General features: G+C 52.5%; 1 protein-coding gene across 9 annotated transcripts in view; it reads left to right on the forward strand.

The window, feature by feature from the left end:
- The first annotated feature begins 2,645 nt into the window (after positions 1–2,645).
- Positions 2,646–18,388, forward strand: part of DVL3 (dishevelled segment polarity protein 3) — a 52,715-nt gene continuing 36,972 nt past the window's right edge. For 3 of the 9 annotated variants that reach the window (XM_037909206.2, XM_037909208.2, XM_037909207.2), the window contains exon 1: positions 11,173–11,394. In XM_037909206.2, coding sequence (XP_037765134.1) covers positions 11,228–11,394 — 167 coding nt within the window. In that variant the 5' untranslated portion in view covers positions 11,173–11,227. Of the gene's footprint in view, positions 3,610–11,172; positions 11,395–18,388 lie in introns of those variants that run through there. The other 6 variants (XM_043522689.1, XM_037909205.2, XM_037909204.2 and 3 more) reach the window with 3 other exon arrangements.

Below are 18,388 nucleotides of genomic sequence, written 5' to 3' on the forward strand. Positions count from 1 at the left end.
CTCTGGTCTAGTATCAGAAGTTAGTCAGGTGGAATGCAAAAAATTTTCTTAGAGGTCTTGACTGTGCTGTAAAATTAGCTACCCCTTTTTAGGAGTGATGGAAGTGGTAGATTCATGTATTTTTAAGGCCAGGAGGGGCCATTATGATCATCTAACCTGACATCCTGCATAAAACAGGTCATAGAATTTCACCCACTGGTTCCTGAAGCAAGCCTGTAACTTCTGTGTGAACAAGGGTATATCTTTAGAGATACATCCAGTCTTGATTTAAAGACTTCAAGACCAACCATTTTTACCACCATGTCATCACAGACTGGTCTGAACAGGTTTTCATGATGTGCTAAAAATACCTGTAGCCAGACTATGGAGGTGTTTACACCATGGGAAGCAGTGGTGCTCGCTAGCTGCTACAAAATTTTAGACCAGGACTACAGTATAAACTTACATCACTCAGAGGGGGTGAAAAATCCACACCTGTGAGCGACACAATTATACTGACCTAAGCCCCGGTGTAGACGGTGCTATGTCAAGATCCGGGCTTCTCCCATTGACTTAGCTACCGCCTCTCGTGGAGGTGGATTAACTATGCCAACAGGAGAAGCTCTCCCATCAGCGTGGTAGCATCTTCAGGACTACTAACTGTTGTCTGTAACCTATCATTTAAATCAGCTTCTGTACCAAATGACTGGAGGGTAGCTAATGTGATGCCATTTTTTAAAAAGGGCTCCAGAGGTTATCCCAGCAATTACAGGCCAGTAAGCCTGACTTCAGTACCGGGAAAACTGGTTGAAACTATAGTAAAGAACAAAATTGTCAGACACATAGATGAACATAATTTGTTGGAGAAGAATCAGCATGGTTTTTGTAAAGGGAAATCATGCCTCACCAGTCTACTAGAATTCTTTGAGGGGGTCAACAAGCATGTGGGACAAGGGGGATCCAGTGGATATAGTGTACTTAGATTTTCAGAAAGTCTTTGACAAGGTCCCTCACCAAACGCTCTTAAGCAAAGTAAGCAGTCATGGGATAAGAGGGAACGTCCTCTCATGGATTGGTAACTGGGTAAAGGGTAGGAATAAATGGTCAGTTTTCAGAATGGAGAGCGGTAAATAGTGGTGTCCCCCAGGGGTCTGTACTGGGCCCAGTCCTATTCAACATATTCATAAATGATCTCGAAAAAGGGATAAACAGTGAGGTGGCAAAATTTACAGATGACACAAAACTACTCAAGATAGATAGTTAGTCCCAGGCAGACTGAAAAGCTACAAAAGGATCTCTCAGAACTGAGTGACTGGGCAACAAAATGGCAGATGAAATTAAATGTTGATAAATGCAAAGTAGTGCACATTGGAAAACATAATCCCAACTATACATATAAAATGATGAGGTCTAAATTAGCTGTTACCACTCTAGAAAGAGATCTTGGAGTCATTGTGGATAGTTCTCTGAAAATATCCACTCAATATGCAGCTGCAGTCAAAAAAGTGAACAGAATGTTGGGAATCATTAAGAAAGGGATAGATAATAAGACAGAAAATATATTTCCTCTATATAAATCCATGGTATGCCCACATCTTGAATACTGCATGCAGATGTGGTCGCCCCATCTCAAAAAAGATATATTGGACTTGGAAAAGGTTCAGAAAAGGGCAACAAAAATTATTAGGAGTATGGAACGGCTGTCGTATGAGGAGAAATTAATAAGACTGGGACTTTTCAGCTTGGAAAAGAGACAACTAAGGGGGGATATGACTGAGGTCTATAAAACCATGACTGGTGTGGGGAAAGTAAATAAGGAAATGTTATTTACTCCTTATAAACAACCCTGATATTCTATGATTAACCTGATATTCTATGATTAACACAAGAACTAGGGGTCACCCAATGAAATTAATAGGCACCAGGTTTAAAACAAACAAAAGGAAGTATTTTTTCACACAACGCACAATCAACCTGTGGAACTTCTTGCTAGAGGATGTTGTGAAGGCCAAGAGTATAACAGAGTTAAAAAAAAAACTAGATAAATTCATGGAGGATAGGTCCATCGATGGCTATTAGCCAGGATGGGCAGGGATGGTGTCCCTATCCTCTTTGCCAGAAGCTGGGAATGGGCAATGGGATGGATCACTCAGTGATTACATGCTCTGTTCATTCCTTCTGGGGCACCTGGCATTGGCCACTGTCGGAAGGCAGGATACTGGGCTAGATGGACCTTTGGTCTGACCCAGTAGGGCCATTCTGATGTTCTTATGATGCACTACAGTGGCGCAGCTGTGCCAGTTCAGCATAAGTGCTGGAACTAGAGGTGCTGCCACACCTGACTTGAAGGGGTTTCCATCATATCCAAGGTTTCAGTTTGGTTCAATGGCTCTCAGCACCCCTGGACCCGTGGTTCGTGTAGATTTAAGCCTACAGTCTGTTCAGCAAGGATTCCTTTTGGAACTGGCTTGCTTAGCCTAGTCCCTTACTCCTAATTTCCTTGGCTCTGGGGTCTTTACTCCCATGCATTGAGTGAATCACACATAACAAGACTTTTGCAAGCAATTAAGTCGGTGTTTATCAGCTGGGAGTATTTAATCACTTATCCCATATTTAAAAAGCAGCTGTGGTAATGAGTCTGTTAATGATATGAGCTGCAGGATTTGAACTATGGAGCTGGAGCAGCATTACAACTACAGAGTTTGTACAGCCTAATTTCTCCATTCAGCCTTACATGGCCTGTCAGCACCTACCTTATCGTTGAGGAGCCTGCCACTAGAGAATACTTCGAAAACTCCCTCGTGTTGTGCTGCAGCCTTACTAGCAGAAAAGAGTCTGCCAGGAGTTGGGAGTGCAGAAGGATGACCCTCCTAGTGCCAGCCACCCCCACCTGAGGGCACCCAGGAAAATCTTTAACATTAGCTCCCTGTATGGTCCCAGGGCATCGCCTGCTGGACAGGCAGGAGCTGAAGTTGCACCATAGAGGGATACGAACACATTGAGAGGGGAGCTGTTACAGCAGACCTCCACATGTCCAAGAGCATTACAACACAAGAAGAGAGAGTTATGCTTCATCCTTGAATATCTTTGAGGCGTTAACACTGCATTAGGAGGGCAGTTACAGTGGATCCCTCATGCCTTGATGACACTCTCCGATGAGAAGGGGCACATTAAACTAGACCATTGCACAGGTGGGACTGTTGGCAAGATCCCTGTGGAGTTGGACTATTCCTCTGCCAGTCACTATTCTGCGTGAAGGGCCATTGTCTACAGAAAGAACTCCAGACCAAGGCATGTGGCAATTTCCCCAGGGCTGAAGTGGAAAAACCACCCATTCCCCTCTTCCTGCCTCCTATAGCTGCTGCTTATTTGCCAACTTTTCCTGCTCTGTGCTTAGGGCTCCAGCTAAATATTAGATTGATCTCCATCACGCCGGGCTGTGAAAAATTGGAGCCATAGCTAGGTTGACGGAAGAATTCTTTCATCAGCCTAGTTCCTGGCTCTCAGAGAGGTGGATGAACCGAAAACCCCCTTCCGTCAACGTAGGAGACATCTATACTGCATTGGCACAGGTGCACTGCCAGAGCTATGCTGCTGTAGGTGTCGTACCCTCAGGAGCTATTCTTTAAGGTTTGTTGTTTGTTTTTGGCAGGGGGTGCGGGGCTAAACTTAATGTCAGGCTAATAGATTCCCAGCCAAGCGAGTGCAGCTCCCTGCCAGTAGCACTGCCTGAGTGACCCAGGCCCATCGGCAACAGTCACAAGACTTGTCAGTGTTGCCTGGAAATGATCAAGTGGGGATTCCACCCTGGATGTCTGGGAACCCAAGGAAACTGGCCTGTTCCCTCCAAGGGGAACAGCTTATCCTCCCGACACACGGGATTCTAGCCCTGACGGTGGGTGATTTTTCAGAGTCTCGTCTGTGCTGAGCCCTTGGCAGTAGGATGCTTTCTCCTGGCTTCACTGTTTTGCCTACAGCACCCTCATGTGCGGGTACTAGATAGTGCAACAGAATCCCTCTCCAGTAGAACTGGCTAACGCTCCCAGCAGCTCCCGTACAACTTTGCTCGTCAATGAGACCATTTCTCAAAGGGATAACATTAGTCACATAGGTGAAAGGAGTTCCCGGGTCTCAGGTAGGAAGAAGCTTTCCTAACCAGCCACCAACTTGCATGTGTTTGATGAGGAATCTACTGCTGGGAGGGGACCGTTTTCCCTGCAGCCCTCAGGGGCACTAATGGGGAAATCCAAGGAGATCGCAAGGAGTGTGGGGAAGCAAAGAAGGGAGGTGTCAGAGAGGCAGAGGGAGTCTGAGATGGGGAGTGTTAGAACTGGGGGGAGGGCACATGATTGCGAGGGGTTGAGCTCGTAAAGGGGTGGGGATGGAGAAAGAAAGGGGGTGGGGGGGTCAAAGGGCAGCTTGGGAGACCCCAGGGTCCGTGCACGCATGTGGGGCTTTGTTTGTAGGAGAACCTGGAGTCGCAATTAGGTGTCCCTTGGCAGGGGCTGGGGTTGGAGGGAAGCTGGGGTGGGGGAGAGAGCTCTGGGGTGGAGAGAGGGGTTGGAGCCTACAGGGGAGCCCTGAGAGCAGGTTAGATGAATGGTGTGTGTGTGTGTTCAGGCTGTCCTGGAGCCCTGTTAGGAGTGGGGGCAGCTGGTGGGTGTCAGGAAGCCGGGACTGGAGGGAAGTATGTGTGTTCAGGAGTGGGGGCTGTCCTGGAGTCCTCTGTGGGGCAGCTGATGGGTGTAAGAGAGGGGGCTGTATGGAAGCCAGGGCTGAGGGGGTGTGTGTGTGTGTGTGTGTCTTGGGGGAGGCTGTCCTGGAGCCCTGGGGTTATAGAAGGGGACTGTAGGGAAGCTGGAGCTGGATGGAGCTCTATGTGTATTTGGAGGTGCAGGGAGCTGGTGGATGTAGTAAGGGGCTGCTGGGAAGACTGGGTTGGGGGAGCTGTGTGTATTCAGGAGTGGGGGGCTGTCCCAGAGGCCGGGGGAAGGGAGGCAGGAAATCAAGATGTCTGGAGAAGCTCGCGAACATGGGTGCCGACCTCAAGGCAGACTGTCAAGAAGCAGGACACAAACCCCAAATTGGTTGTGTGTTCTACAACTAAATTTCACCCACCAAGTAACAAGTGTGAACTCTGCAAGCACTAGAACAACCTTCCCATGGAGTCACACACAGTCCCCCTGGGCAGGCACTCTGGTCTATCTTGCCACCCAGGAAAGGCCGCCTTTGTGATAGATGGTCCCTTTTACCAAAACTCACAATAATATTCAGGTTACTCCCAATCCCAAAGGACCAGTCACTGACCCTAAATCAATTCCATCCCAGATCTCTCACCAAAGACAACACTGGCAGTCAATCCTGTAGTAGTTAATAAATCTTTAGTTAGATTAAGAAAATATATGAGTTATTTACAAGATTAAAGCAGGGGAATGTAACACACACAAATGAGTTAGTCTTAGGTTCCAAAAGGTGAAAGTAACTGCTATATATGCAAGCTCTCTATGTTCTTTAGGGCTAACCCAAACTAAACAGCGTGGGGATCCCTTGCTTATGCTTAGAAATACTGCCCTTTCTGAATGCCAAGCGGCATAGGGATGACAATTTCTCTTTAACAGGGATTTTTATTCCCTTCCCCCAGCATTCGAGCTATGATAGGATGAGGTACCCTCTTCATGGGCGTGAGGGAAGCCATCAACAAAGTCTTTTGTTCACTGATGTTCCACTGTGGTTTGTCTGGCTCTTCTTTTGTTGGGGAGGAGGTAAGGTAAATAGTATTTAACACTAAATGCTTCTCCCCTGACTGTGGGTTTTACAGTTTTAGCAAATACTTAAATATAACCTTATAACAGGGGGTGAAGATGTTGCTAGTAAGATTAAGGGCTTGGCTACACTCACATTTTATAGCGCTCTAACTTGCTGGCTCAGGGGGGTGGAAAATCACCCCAAGCGCAGCAAGTCTGAGCGCTTTAAAGCGCTAGTGTAGACAGGCTCCGAGTGCTAGGAGCCGTGCTCGCAGTGCTCAGAGCTAATCCCCTCCTGGAGGTGGATTACCAGGAGCGCTGGGAGACCTCTCTCCCAGCGCTCCTGCGCGACCACACTCGCACTTCAAAGCGCTGCGGCGGGAGCGTTCCCGTGACAGCGCTTTGGCGTTTCCAGTGTAGCCATGCCCTTAAGCAAGCAGCCTACAAGCATTTAATAAAGTCTGAACACTAAACACATTCTTATATCTTTTTTTAACCATGGTAACGCACAGACGAGCCATACTGGTTTCCAGCTATGCATTTGTCAATGTTCAGTGGGGCCCTAGCAGGAGCTGGCACTCAGGGCCGGTGCAAGAATATTTTGCGCCCTAGATGAAACTTCCACCTTGCACCCCCGCATATATCAAAATCTACTACATTTTATTCTACCTTTAGAATATCCAATTATTGTTAATAATACAAATTATAAAATTAGAATGACAGGTTTCAGAGTAGCAGCCGTGTTAGTCTGTATTCGCAAAAAGAAAAGGAGGACTAGTGGCACCTTAGAGACGAACCAGTTTATTTGAGCATAAGCTCACGAAAGCTTCTGCTCAAATAAATTTGTTAGTCTCTAAGGTGCCACTAGTCCTCCTTTTCTTTTTGAAAATTAGAATGGCGGATACTCCGTCATACAACAACTGACAATATCAGTATGACAAATTTCAACAACCTACACACGTATATTCGCACATGATAAACATATACACTCAAATACTTAACATACGCACACGCCTGACGCAGAGTATTAGCGAAATGATGCAGCAGTGAGTGCCAGAGTCTGAGATCTGAAACAACTCAACAAAAATAATTAGCTTCTGTCGACAACCTACGAAACCTAGTCAACTTAGCACTATAACTGGCCTGTCAGGACGGGTGACGGCCGCGCGCGACGAGAAGGACGACGCCCTGGCCGCTTTGTACCGTCGTGAAGCAGCACGCTTGTGCCCGCCACGCCGAGCTGGCATAGGCTATAGCTGTAACGTGTGAGAGGACAACCTTTCTCTTTTCTTTATTCATTCGTTTTCCATCAATAGTGTAAAAAAAAAAAAATTGGGGGGCACCGCTTTTTGATGCCCCCAAATTTCGGCACCCTAGGCGGCCGCCTAGTTCACCTAGTGGTTACACCAGCCCGGCTGGCACCTGGTCTGCCAGCATCACAGGGGAGCTGGTGGGTGTAGGAGGGGGCTGTAGGGAAGCTAGGGCTGGGGGGAAGCTGTGTATATTCAGGGGTAGGGGCTGTGCTGGACCCCTGTGGCGGGGGGGGGGGGGGGAAGCTGGTGGGTGTAGGAGAGGGCTGTAGGGAAGCTGGGGCTGTATGTTCAAGGGAGCTCTGTGTGTTGGGGGGCTGTAGGGACGTGGGGGACTCTGTGTGCTGCAGGACTGCAAGGAAGCTGGGTCTGGGGGGCTCTGTTCTGGGGGGAAGTAGGGAAGCTGGAGGCTCTGCATGCTGCAGGGAAGCCAGGACTGGGGGCGGGGGGCTCTGCGTGCTGCGGGGTTGTAGGGAAGCTGGGATGGGGGGCGCTCTGTGTGCTCAGGGGGCTGTAAGGAAGTAGGGCTGGAGGGCTGTGTATTGTGGGGCTGTAGGGAAGCAGGGGGGACTCTGTACTCAGGGAGGGTTGTAGGGAAGTGGGGCTGGGGGCTGTGTGTTGGGGGACTGTAGGGAAATGTGCTGGGTGGGCCTCTGTATATTGGGGGACTGTAGGGAAATGGGTTAGGGGCCTCCGAATATTGGGGGGCTGTAGGGAAGTGGGGCTGGGGGCTCTGTGTATTGGGGGGCTGGGGGATCTGTGTGCTTGAGGGCTATAGGGAAGTGGGGGTCTGTGTGTGATTGGGGGGCTGTAGGGAAGCAGGGGGCTCTATGCGCTCAGGGGGCTGTAGGGAAGCGGGGGGAGCTCTATGTGATGGGGGGGACTGTGCTCGGGGGCTGTAGGGAGGTTGGGGGGCTTTGTGAGCTCAGGGGGCTGTAGGGAAGTGGGGGTGAACTCTGTGATGTGGGGGCTCCGTGTGCTCGAGGCTGTAGGGAGGTTTGGGGGGCTCTGTGCACTTGGAGGGCTGTAGGGAAGGGGGGGCTCTGTGTGATGGGGGCTGTAGGAAGGTTGGGGGGGCTCAATGCCCTCAGGGGCCAGTAGAGGAGCAGGGGGGACCTCTGTGTGCTCGGGGGGCTGTAGCAAAGCGGGGGGGCTCTGTGTGCTCGGGGGGTTATAGGGAAGCTGGGGGGGGCTCAGTGCACTCACAGGGCTGTAGGGAAGTGGGGGGGGCTCTGTGCTCTCGGGGGGGGGCTCTGTGGTTTGGGGGGCTGTAGAGAAGCGGGGTGGGGGGCTCTGTGCTCTCGGGGGGCTGCAGGGAAGCGGGGGGCTGTACGGATACGGGGGCTCTGTGCTCTTGGGGCACTGTAGGGAAGCGGGATGGGGGGCTCTGTGCTCTCGGGGGGCTGTAGGGAAGCAGGGGGCTCTGTGCTCTCAGGGGCTGCAGGGAAGCGGGGGGCTGTAGGGATGCGGGGGCTCTGTGCTCTCGGGGGGCTGCAGGGAAGCGGGGGCTCTGTGCTCTCGGGGGGCTGTAGGGAAGAGGGGTGGGGGCTCTGTGGTTTCTGGGGCTGTAGGGAAGAGGGAGGCCCAGTGCTCTCGGGGGACTGTAGGGAAGTGGGGCAGGGGGCTCTGTGGTTTCGGGGGGCTGTAGGGAAGCGGGGTGGGGGCTCTGTGGTTTTGGGGGGCTGTAGGGAAGGGGGCTCTGTGGCTTTGGGGGGCTGTAGGGAAGCGGGGTGGGGGGCTCTGTGGTTTCGGGGGGCTGTACAGAAGCGGGGTGGGGGGCTCTGTGGTTTCGGGGGGCTGTAGGAAAGGGGGCTCTGTGGTTTCAGGGGGCTGTAGGGAAGCGGGGGGCTCTGTGGTTTCAGGGGGCTGTAGGGAAGCGGGGGGCTGTAGGGAAGAGGGGGGCTCTGTGGTTTCGGGGGGCTGTAGGGAAGCAGGGGCTCTGTGGTTTCGGGGAGCTGTAGGGAAGCAGGGTGAGGGGGCTCTGTGGTTTCGGGGAGCTGTAGGGAAGCGGGGGGGCTGTAGGGAAGAGGGGGGCTCTGTGGTTTCGGGGGGCTGTAGGGAAGCAGGGGCTCTGTGGTTTCGGGGGGCTGTAGGGAAGCGGGGTGAGGGGGCTCTGTGGTTTCGGGGGCTGTAGGGAAGCGGGGTGGGGGGCTCTGTGGTTTCGGGGGGCTGTAGGGAAGTGGGGGGCTCTGTGGTTTCGGGGGGTGTAGGGAAGCGGGGTGGGGGGGGCTCTGTGGTTTCGGGGGGCTGTAGGGAAGCGGGATGGCTGTAGGGAAGAGGGGGGCTCTGTTTCGGGGGGCTGTAGGGAAGGGGGCTCTGTGGTTTCGGGGGGCTGTAGGGAAGCAGGGGCTCTGTGGTTTCGGGGGGCTGTAGGGAAGCGGGGTGAGGGGGCTCTGTGGTTTCGGGGGCTGTAGGGAAGCGGGGGGCTCTGTGGTTTCGGGGGGCTGTAGGGAAGCGGGGGGGCTGTAGGGAAGAGGGGGGCTCTGTGGTTTCGGGGGGCTGTAGGGAAGCAGGGGCTCTGTGGTTTCGGGGGGCTGTAGGGAAGCGAGGTGGGGGGCTCTGTGGTTTCGGGGGGCTGTAGGGAAGCGAGGTGGGGGGGCTCTGTGGTTTCGGGGGGCTGTAGGGAAGGGGACTCTGTGGTTTCGGGGGGCTGTAGGGAAGCGGGGTGGGGGGCTCTGTGGTTTCGGGGGGCTGTAGGGAAGGGGGCTCTGTGGTTTCGGGGGGCTCTGTGGTTGCGGGGGGCTGTAGGGAAGCGGGGGCTCTGTGGTTTCGGGGGGCTGTAGGGAAGCGGGGGCTCTGTGGTTTCGGGGGGCTGTAAGGAAGCGGGGTGGGGGGCTCTGTGGTTTCGGGGGGCTGTAGGGAAGCGGGGTGGGGGGCTCTGTGGTTTCGGGGGGCTGTAGGGAAGGGGGCTCTGTGGTTTCGGGGGGCTGTAGGGAAGCGGGGTGGGGGGCTCTGTGGTTTCGGGGGGCTGTAAGGAAGCGGGGTGGGGGGCTCTGTGGTTTCGGGGGGCGTAGGGAAGCGGGGTGGGGGCTCTGTGGTTTCGGGGGGCTGTAGGGAAGCGGGGTGGGGGGCTCTGTGGTTTCGGGGGGCTGTAGGGAAGGGGGCTCTGTGGTTTCGGGGGCTGTAGGGAAGCGGGGTGGGGGGCTCTGTGGTTTCGGGGGGCTGTAGGGAAGCGGGGTGGGGGGCTCTGTGGTTTCAGGGGGCTGTAGGGAAGCGGGGTGGGGGGGCTCTGTGGTTTCGGGGGGCTGTAGGGAAGGGGGCTCTGTGGTTTCGGGGGGCTCTGTGGTTGCGGGGGGCTGTAGGGAAGCGGGGGCTCTGTGGTTTCGGGGGGCTGTAGGGAAGCGGGGTGGGGGGCTCTGTGGTTTCGGGGGGCTGTAGGGAAGGGGGCTCTGTGGTTTCGGGGGGCTGTAGGGAAGCGGGGTGGGGGGCTCTGTGGTTTCGGGGGGCTGTAGGGAAGGGGGCTCTGTGGTTTCGGGGGGCTGTAGGGAAGCGGGGTGGGGGGCTCTGTGGTTTCGGGGGGCTGTAGGGAAGCGGGGGGCTCTGTGGTTTCGGGGGGCTCTGTGGTTTCGGGGGGCTGTAGGGAAGCGGGGTGGGGGCTCTGTGGTTTCGGGGGGCTGTAGGGAAGCGGGGTGGGGGGCTCTGTGGTTTCTGGGGGCTGTAGGGAAGCGGGGTGGGGGCTCTGTGGTTTCGGGGGGCTGTAGGGAAGCGGGGTGGGGGGGCTCTGTAGTTTCGGGGGGCTGTAGGGAAGGGGACTCTGTGGTTTCGGGGGGCTGTAGGGAAGCGGGGGGCTCTGTGGTTGCGGGGGGCTGTAGGGAAGCGGGGGCTCTGTGCGGTCAGGGAGGCTGGGAGCGGGGCTTGTTGCTGAGGGGAAGCCGCCGCGCGCGGGGCCGGGCGGGCCGCCCGGGGAGCGGGAGCAAGGCGAGGCCGGGCCGCGCTCTCGCTGCCCAGCGAAGCCCCTGGGACTGGGGGCCGCGGGGGCGGAGCCGGAGCCGGAGCCGGAGCCGCCGGAGTTTGCGCTGTAGCCGGGCGGCGCTGGGACCCGGAGAACAAGGGCGAGGGGGACCCACCCCGCGAGAGGCCGGGCCGGGCCGCTGTGTTCGGGGGGCTCCGCGCCGGGGCCGAGGGGCGCCGGGCCGGGGGGCGCTCGGGGCCCGGGGGGCTGCGGGCCTGGTCGGGGCCCGGGCGGGGGGCGCCATGGCGGCCGCCGAGACGAAGATCATCTACCACCTGGACGAGCAGGAGACGCCCTACCTGGTGAAGCTGCCGATCCCGGCCGAGCGGGTCACCCTGGGCGACTTCAAGGGTCTCCTCAACCGGCCCAACTACAAGTTCTACTTCAAGTCTATGGACGATGACTTCGGGTGAGTGGGGGGGGGGGCACCCCCGGGGTGTGCTGGGGGGACACCCCCCAATCCTGGCCCCTGGGGTGTGCTGGGGGGCTCCCTGGGGGGGCACCCCCCAATCCTGGACCTCGGGGTGTGCTGGGAGCGGCACCCCCCCAATCCCAGGGCTCCTAGCACCCTCAAATGTCCATGGCTGGGTTAGAAGGCTGGGGGATTTGTACCTTCTTCCCCAAATCCTCTCTCATTTTGGGGCTCCGTAATCTAGTTTTTCTGACACCCCCCCACCAAAATCTGCATCTCTTCAAGGAGCCACCAACCATGCAGGCACATGCTTAATTTTCCTGTGGAGCCCCTGATCCTTTCCTCTCCCTGGGATATTCACATCCCTTCACCCCATTCTGTCATCTCCCTGCATCCCACTCTTTTCCAGTCTCTGGTGAAGATCCAATTTCTGCCTGAGGAGCTCTGCTCCTCCTCTCTTGCAGAGCACCTGCTTGGGAAGGGGTTGCAGGGCCCGTCTTGCTTGGTTTTTCCCCTCTCACAGGATTCACAGTTTACACTAGAACTTGTGAGGGGGCAACTGGGGGTTGCAAGTGGCCTATAGTTTCATACTCCTCCTAGCTCCTTTCTACTACAGCCAAAGACTGCCTCAGGCTGTGACCTTGTTCAGTCTCATAAATTAAACAGGGCTGGGCCTGGTTACTGCTTGGATGAGAGTCTTTCAGATAGTTCTGAGTGCTGCAGAAAGCCGTGTGTGGGAGTCATTAGGGGGTACTTTCTCTGCTGAGTCCGTTTTGACCCAAATGCCCCAGTCTGGTGTTAGGTCTGGAGATGACCGCTTTTAGTTTAGACTTAGAACCAATATTGAGCCTATTCATGGTCCTGAAATGAGTTGGTATTACCTTTTGTCCAAATTCCAGTTGAGTTAAGTACATCTTCCTGCCCTACCTTCTCTCTGGAATTTCAGTTGTTTGCACTACATATTCTGTGCCTAAATTGTTGTATCCCGTTGTTGGGTACTGCCAAACTGCTGCTGCCTTCCCTTCAGAGGAGGCTGCATTTCAGTGGTGGGTGAAATGAATTCTCTATGCATATTGTTTGTAAATAAATGCTTTGGGATCCTTTGAAATATTGATCTCAAAATGAATTGGAACTCTTGACTGCACCACTGCCATAGAGGTGGAAAAGTGTCTGTCTGCATTTGTCAACCAAGAGTAGTAATACATCGCAATGTCTCAAGTTGTGGCCAGGGGGTCTGGTGGAAGCTGCAGGGACCTGTGTTAGGCCTGGTCTTATTTCATAGCTTCACTAATGATCCAGAAGAGGAGGCGTATGGCAGATCAGTGAAATTTGCAGATGAAGCAAAACAGGGAGGAGCTGCAGATACCAGTGAGGACAGAGAAATGATACAGAGAGACCCAGTGAGACTAGAAATGGGCTGCAAATAATAAAACAAGGATCAGCTTGGACAAATGCAGCTCATTCAATGGGGGAGGGGAATAACCCTAAACCTGGATCCTCTTTGGGTGGAAGAAATCTGCGGTGTGGGAGTGGATGAGAGAGACTGAGGGGGTGGGCAGCAAATCAGACAGGAGTCTGCAGTGTGATATGGGGTAAAACGCTGGTCAGTGTGGTTTTGTTTTGGTGCCACGTACTTCTATGCTGCTGAATAAATCATCTAATTGAGGCTGCAGACACAGAGGCCTCAAGTTCTGGAGCAGGGCGGGGAGAGTCTCTCTCTGCCTGACTCTGGGGAGAACCCATCTGGAATGCTGCGTTTAGTTCTGGGTACCTGCTCGTTCAGGGAAGTGTAAGGAGAGCGATCTGAGGGCTGGAGGGAGACAGTAAGACTGATCCAGCTGTGGAATTGTTCCCAAGGAAGAGGCGGGGACCCTGTCACTTGAGATGTTTTGGTAACTTCTAAATAGTATACAGGAGGGAATAACCTTCAACTGACCCACGGGGAGGTGGGCTGGCAGGAACCTACTCGGGTCTTGTATCTCTGTCTTAGTAAGATGCATGGGGAGGAGAGATCGTAATGATTTGTAGAATGACTTGCAGTGCCATGTGAATGACTGAAAAGGATTGCTGTGTGATTGAGATAGAAAGGGGTGGTATTCATGTGCACTTATTACTCTTTGCCAGACAATCTGCCCCTTTTCCCCAGGTTGCCCCTTCCCCCAGCACCTGCAAGGAGGAACATGGCTTGTGTGGAGTGAGTCTCCTAAGCCAGCCTGGTTCTGACAGTGGGAGAACTTCTAGAAACTACTTCTTTATGAGGCAGAGGGTATGTTGGAGCCTGAAGGTTCAGTGGCAGCTGGTAAGACAGAAAGGGGAAGCCTCCAGCTGGGATGGGCCTTGGCCCTGGCTCTAAGGAGACAAAACTCCTAGGGAATGAGGGTGAGTTCTCTGCAAGCTGTCTGTCAGGGATGGATGCATTTCACCCTCCCCAGAGTCAGCCAGATTTACCTGCTCATACGGGCCTAACAATTTCCCCTTTCCTCCTCTGCCCTTAGCCCAGGCCTGGTCAATTCCGTCTTTTCCACCTTTCTCCAGGCAGGACAGCTCTGGCATGGCATTCCCTTGGGAGCTCCCTTCAGCTCTCCACATCCCAAAGCAGCAGAGCAGCCACTGCCTTAGGCCATGTCTTCTCTGTGAGCACTAGGGCAGCACAGCTATGGCACTTTAGTGTGCTAGGGTAGACACTTGCTACGGCGCTGAAGGCGCTTTTCCGTCACTGTAGATAATCCACCTTTCTGAGCAACAGTAGGTGGGTTGATAGAAGAATTCTTCCATTGATCTGATCATGTCTACCCTGGGGGTTAGGTCAGCACAGCTACAGTGCTCCAGGGTGTGAACTTTTAGCTATGCCAGCCTAACATTTAACTGTAGACCATGCCTTAGTGTGTGGGATTTTCCTTTCTTTTATTTATCTTGTTAACGTCTGTTTGCTCTGAGTATCAGGATTGCAGGGAGGCTGAATCAGTGTTTTCATCTCCTTGGAAATGTGAACCAAGATTCTCCTTACTGAGTGTGGAGTTGCAGGGCCGATCAGCAGTTAATGCTAGCCAAAGTGCAGGATACCCAGCCTTGGAATAAGCGAATCCCAGAACGGTATCTTCTGTGGGAAGGAAAGAAACCCAAGAATAATTAATCTTGCAAATTTGGAAGAGGGGAGGGTTAAACAGAGAGGTCGCAAGGTTTCCTGAGCTAGTCCTCATGGGGAAATGTGTTCATTACCCACCCACGAAGCAGGAGTCTGTTACTGGACTGAGATGCGACAGCTACAAATGGCAATAGAGTCCCCTTGGGTAAGTCACTTAATCTTTTCGTGCCTCAGTTCCTCATCTGTAAACCAGCCATTATAATACTGCCTCCCACCTTTTGTTTGTCTTGTCTCTTGAGATTGTAAGATCCTCAAGGCAGGGACTCTTACGTGTGTGTGTGTGTGTGTGTGTGTGTGCGCAGTGCTTCACCCAACTGGCCCTGATCTCAGTTGATACAGTAATTAAAAAAAAAAAACAAAACTCTAAAAAATCAGGGTACCCGTGCAAGGACATCACAAACACCACACCTCCTGAAGCCCCATTGTAGCTTGCATGGTTATTCAGTAAGGGTATGGATCTCAGTAAAGTGTGAAAAGGCTCCCCCAAGTTGTCATAGTGAAATGGTGTCTTGCTTTGTGCATCACAAATGCAGGTCTTCTCTGCAGTCTGTGCTATGACACGGTTGCAAGGGTTAAACTAAAGGTGTGATTTTTAAGCCAGTTAATTTAAACTGGTGCAACTCTGCTTGTGGCTGCTCTCTCAAATCAATTTAAACCAGATTTTTATTGGTTTAGATTTTACCTGTAACCACTATAACCAGTTTTAAACCAATAGAAGCATGTCCATGTAGTCCTTGCTCTGGTTTAATTTAAGTGGTCTTTTAAACTCATGCAATTTCTGTGTGTGCGCAGACTCTTAGCAACTGGCTCAAGGGCTTCCCTCTTCTCTCCTCTCCCTAAATCCTTAGCTGCCTGAAAGTTTTAATTTTCCCCCTTAGTCTGCTTCTTTTTTCTCATAACTCCTCTTGTGCTTAAGGAAGTGGTTGGTCTGAGCGATTGGTTGTTTTGCTTGTCTCCATTGTGCCTTGCCAACTCTTCTGTTCCATTCCATTGCGGTCTCTGGACCTCTGTGATCTCCCCTTTTTTGGCAGTAATAAGACAAACTAGCCCCCAGGCCCTTTTGTGCTGCATCACTTAAGGGACACAAGTGATCTGGGGTGGGATGATGGGGTGCTTCTGCGGCTTCTCCCATTGATTTTTGCTTCTCCCACTTGCATTCAGGAGTTGATTCCAACTTTAACCTTTGAACAGTGCCGAGTGATTTCCAGGTCTCAGCTGGCAAGCGAAAATTGGTATCCAACTAATCACCAGCCTGATAACTAATCCAGGCCTGTTTAATTATCACTCAGCTTTCCAAAGATGGGTTCAAGGCTGAGATTAGGAGAACTTTCTGGAGACAGAACAAAGCAGGCCCTGCTGGAATTCCCAGCTTGTGGGTCGGACGCTGTTGGTATTTGGCGACCTCATCTCGCGCACATGTGCATGGGGAAATGTGTTGATGTCTGCTGAGAGGCTGGCTGATTTATTTTTATTGTGGGATCTTTCTGAAATCAGTGCCAGGAGCCTCTGTCTTCCTGGTTGAGAGTGTTTGGAGACAAGGAATGGATCCTAAACTTAATAAGCAGTGTCAATCCCTAAGAAGTGGTGAGCTGCCTCACAGTGTGCCAGCACTTTGGAGCCTGAGATGATATTTTCTTGTATGCGTAACTTTCTTGTTTGCAGAAGGCTCTTGGCTTTGCCCTGTTCCTGGTGATAGGTGCTGCTGTCACTCAGACTGGATTGCATGCAGGGAGAGGGTGAGAGAGAATCTGTTGACAATGTAAGTGAGCTTACAAGGCTTGGAAACCTTGTGTGATTTGTTTGCTTACTTATTTCCCTTGTGGTAAGTCTGGGTAGGTGGCAGTGCCTGTCCTGCACCTCTCCTCCTCCTCCAGCCAGTGACCTGCTAACTGTGTCCTTACTCATACTGAGGGGTAGGGTGTATGCTGTCTCTGTGGCGTTCAGGGGCTGAGCACAAATCCGTTGTTGAGTCTTTCCTAAGCAGTTAAATTCTAATTGAGGAGAAGAGTTTCTTGTTCCCTGGATGTCCCCCAGTCCGCTGCTGCAAAGACAGGAAGGGCTAAGGGGACAAGACAAATGGGTTTAGTTGAATTGTAGATGCCTGCAGTGTTGGGTACTCTGTGTAGCTCTGTTTAGGACAATTCGTCTGACTCAGCGTAGAAATCCTTGTGAAAAAGCACCTGGCTCCTAGGACAGAATTGATGTGGTTGGCCGATGCCTAGCATGTTGACTGGCCCTCCCCCAACCAGGTAATTCCTTCTCAAGCTGACCAGAAAGCTTGAGGTCCTTGGAGGGCAGTATTCAGCTCTGAAACATGTTCACAGTACGCTCGTCTATTGCAGTCTCTCCTACTTAGCTGTGAGGTCACAGAGGTCTCCCTGCTGATCAGGTGGGATGGAGTTGCCTGAGTCGGGGTGAATGGTTATTTGAAATGTTTCTTGGGTGTCTGAGTGCTGGGCTCTGCACCCACTGACCGGCTGCACTTTCTGCCTTGTAGGCTGCTGAGCACATGGCTAGGGACTGCCAGCCTCTCCCTGCTCTTCTGGTGGCAAGTTTCCATACCATTCTCCCCAGTGGGGGGTGGCACATAGACACTGGAGTTGATCCTAGTCGTGGCTATTGCAGGAGCCTGTTCCCAAGTTGTGGGGAGGAGGCAGAGCAAGAGCACCAGGGCTGGGGTGTCACAGATATGTGTGGGGACGGTTAGCTGCTCTACTCACTCCAGGATGGCATTGCATGTGCTACATTGCTGCACCCTCCTGCTCAAACCCAGCTATTAGACTCTGTCGGTGTCCAGCCCTGTCTGTGTTGTGGTTGGCACCATCTTACCGACCACCATGTTTGATGGCACTCGTACCCTGGCTTCTTTGCCATGGAGAGGTGTTCTGTAAGACAAGCTAGCCAAATTGGGCCCTGTCTACAGTACACAAATAACAAACCTTCACAACCCTTACTGAACTTGGTTGCAACTGACAATGAATTGAAAAGCTGAACACGGACTTCTTGACACAATTCTGATTCCTGAAAAAGTCTGGAAGGTTTTGTTTTTGTTCTGGTGTGGAACGTAAACCAGTTTTGGGACTTCAAAATTTGTCGTGAAACGGAATTGCTGTCCTCTAGCCATCTCTAGGTGCCTCTGAGCTGAGTTCCAGCATGTTTGATCTGGCATTTTGTCTGTGATCATGGCCAAACATAGCCTTGTTCTCTGCCTGAGCTGCCTGCTCTTGGTTGTTAATGTCACGGTTTCAAGCATGGTTCTCAGCCGATCTGCTGAAATGTATTCCACTGGATTTAACCCTTGTATAAACATGGCCCTTCATCCTTGTTTCCCTGAGTTGCTGTATGCTGTCCATCACAAGGTCCTATTTAGTTATGATGTGGCGAAATGAGGTTTCACAAAAATTTACAGAAAATTCCATGTGTGCCTCAGTTTCTCCTGTATTTCGCATGGCTACCCAGTAGTGGAGGAAAAGGAACTGTTTGCTCTCAGACAGGCTGAGAGAGAGACATGGGTATGAAACGTCTTCTGTATTTTCCACAGTATGCATCCGATGAAGTGAGCTGTAGCTCGCGAAAGCTTATGCTCAGATAAATTGGTTAGTGTCTAAGGTGCCACAAGTACTCCTTTTCTTTTTGCAAATGCAGACTAACACGGCTATTACTCTGAAATGGGTGTGAATGTCACCTGTCTGAGCCTGAATGGATCCTTAAAAGGACTGACCGAGGCTGACCCCATATAAGTGGAAAATCTGAGAAGACGATGGCAAATCCAGTAACCAGGACATTGACACCTGGCAACTGATGCCCAGAGGGAGAGGGGTTTCCCCACCGCTCAGCAGGGAAACT

This window comes from Chelonia mydas, chromosome 9 (genome assembly GCF_015237465.2).
Source record: "Chelonia mydas isolate rCheMyd1 chromosome 9, rCheMyd1.pri.v2, whole genome shotgun sequence".
Taxonomy (NCBI): Eukaryota; Metazoa; Chordata; order Testudines; family Cheloniidae; genus Chelonia; species Chelonia mydas.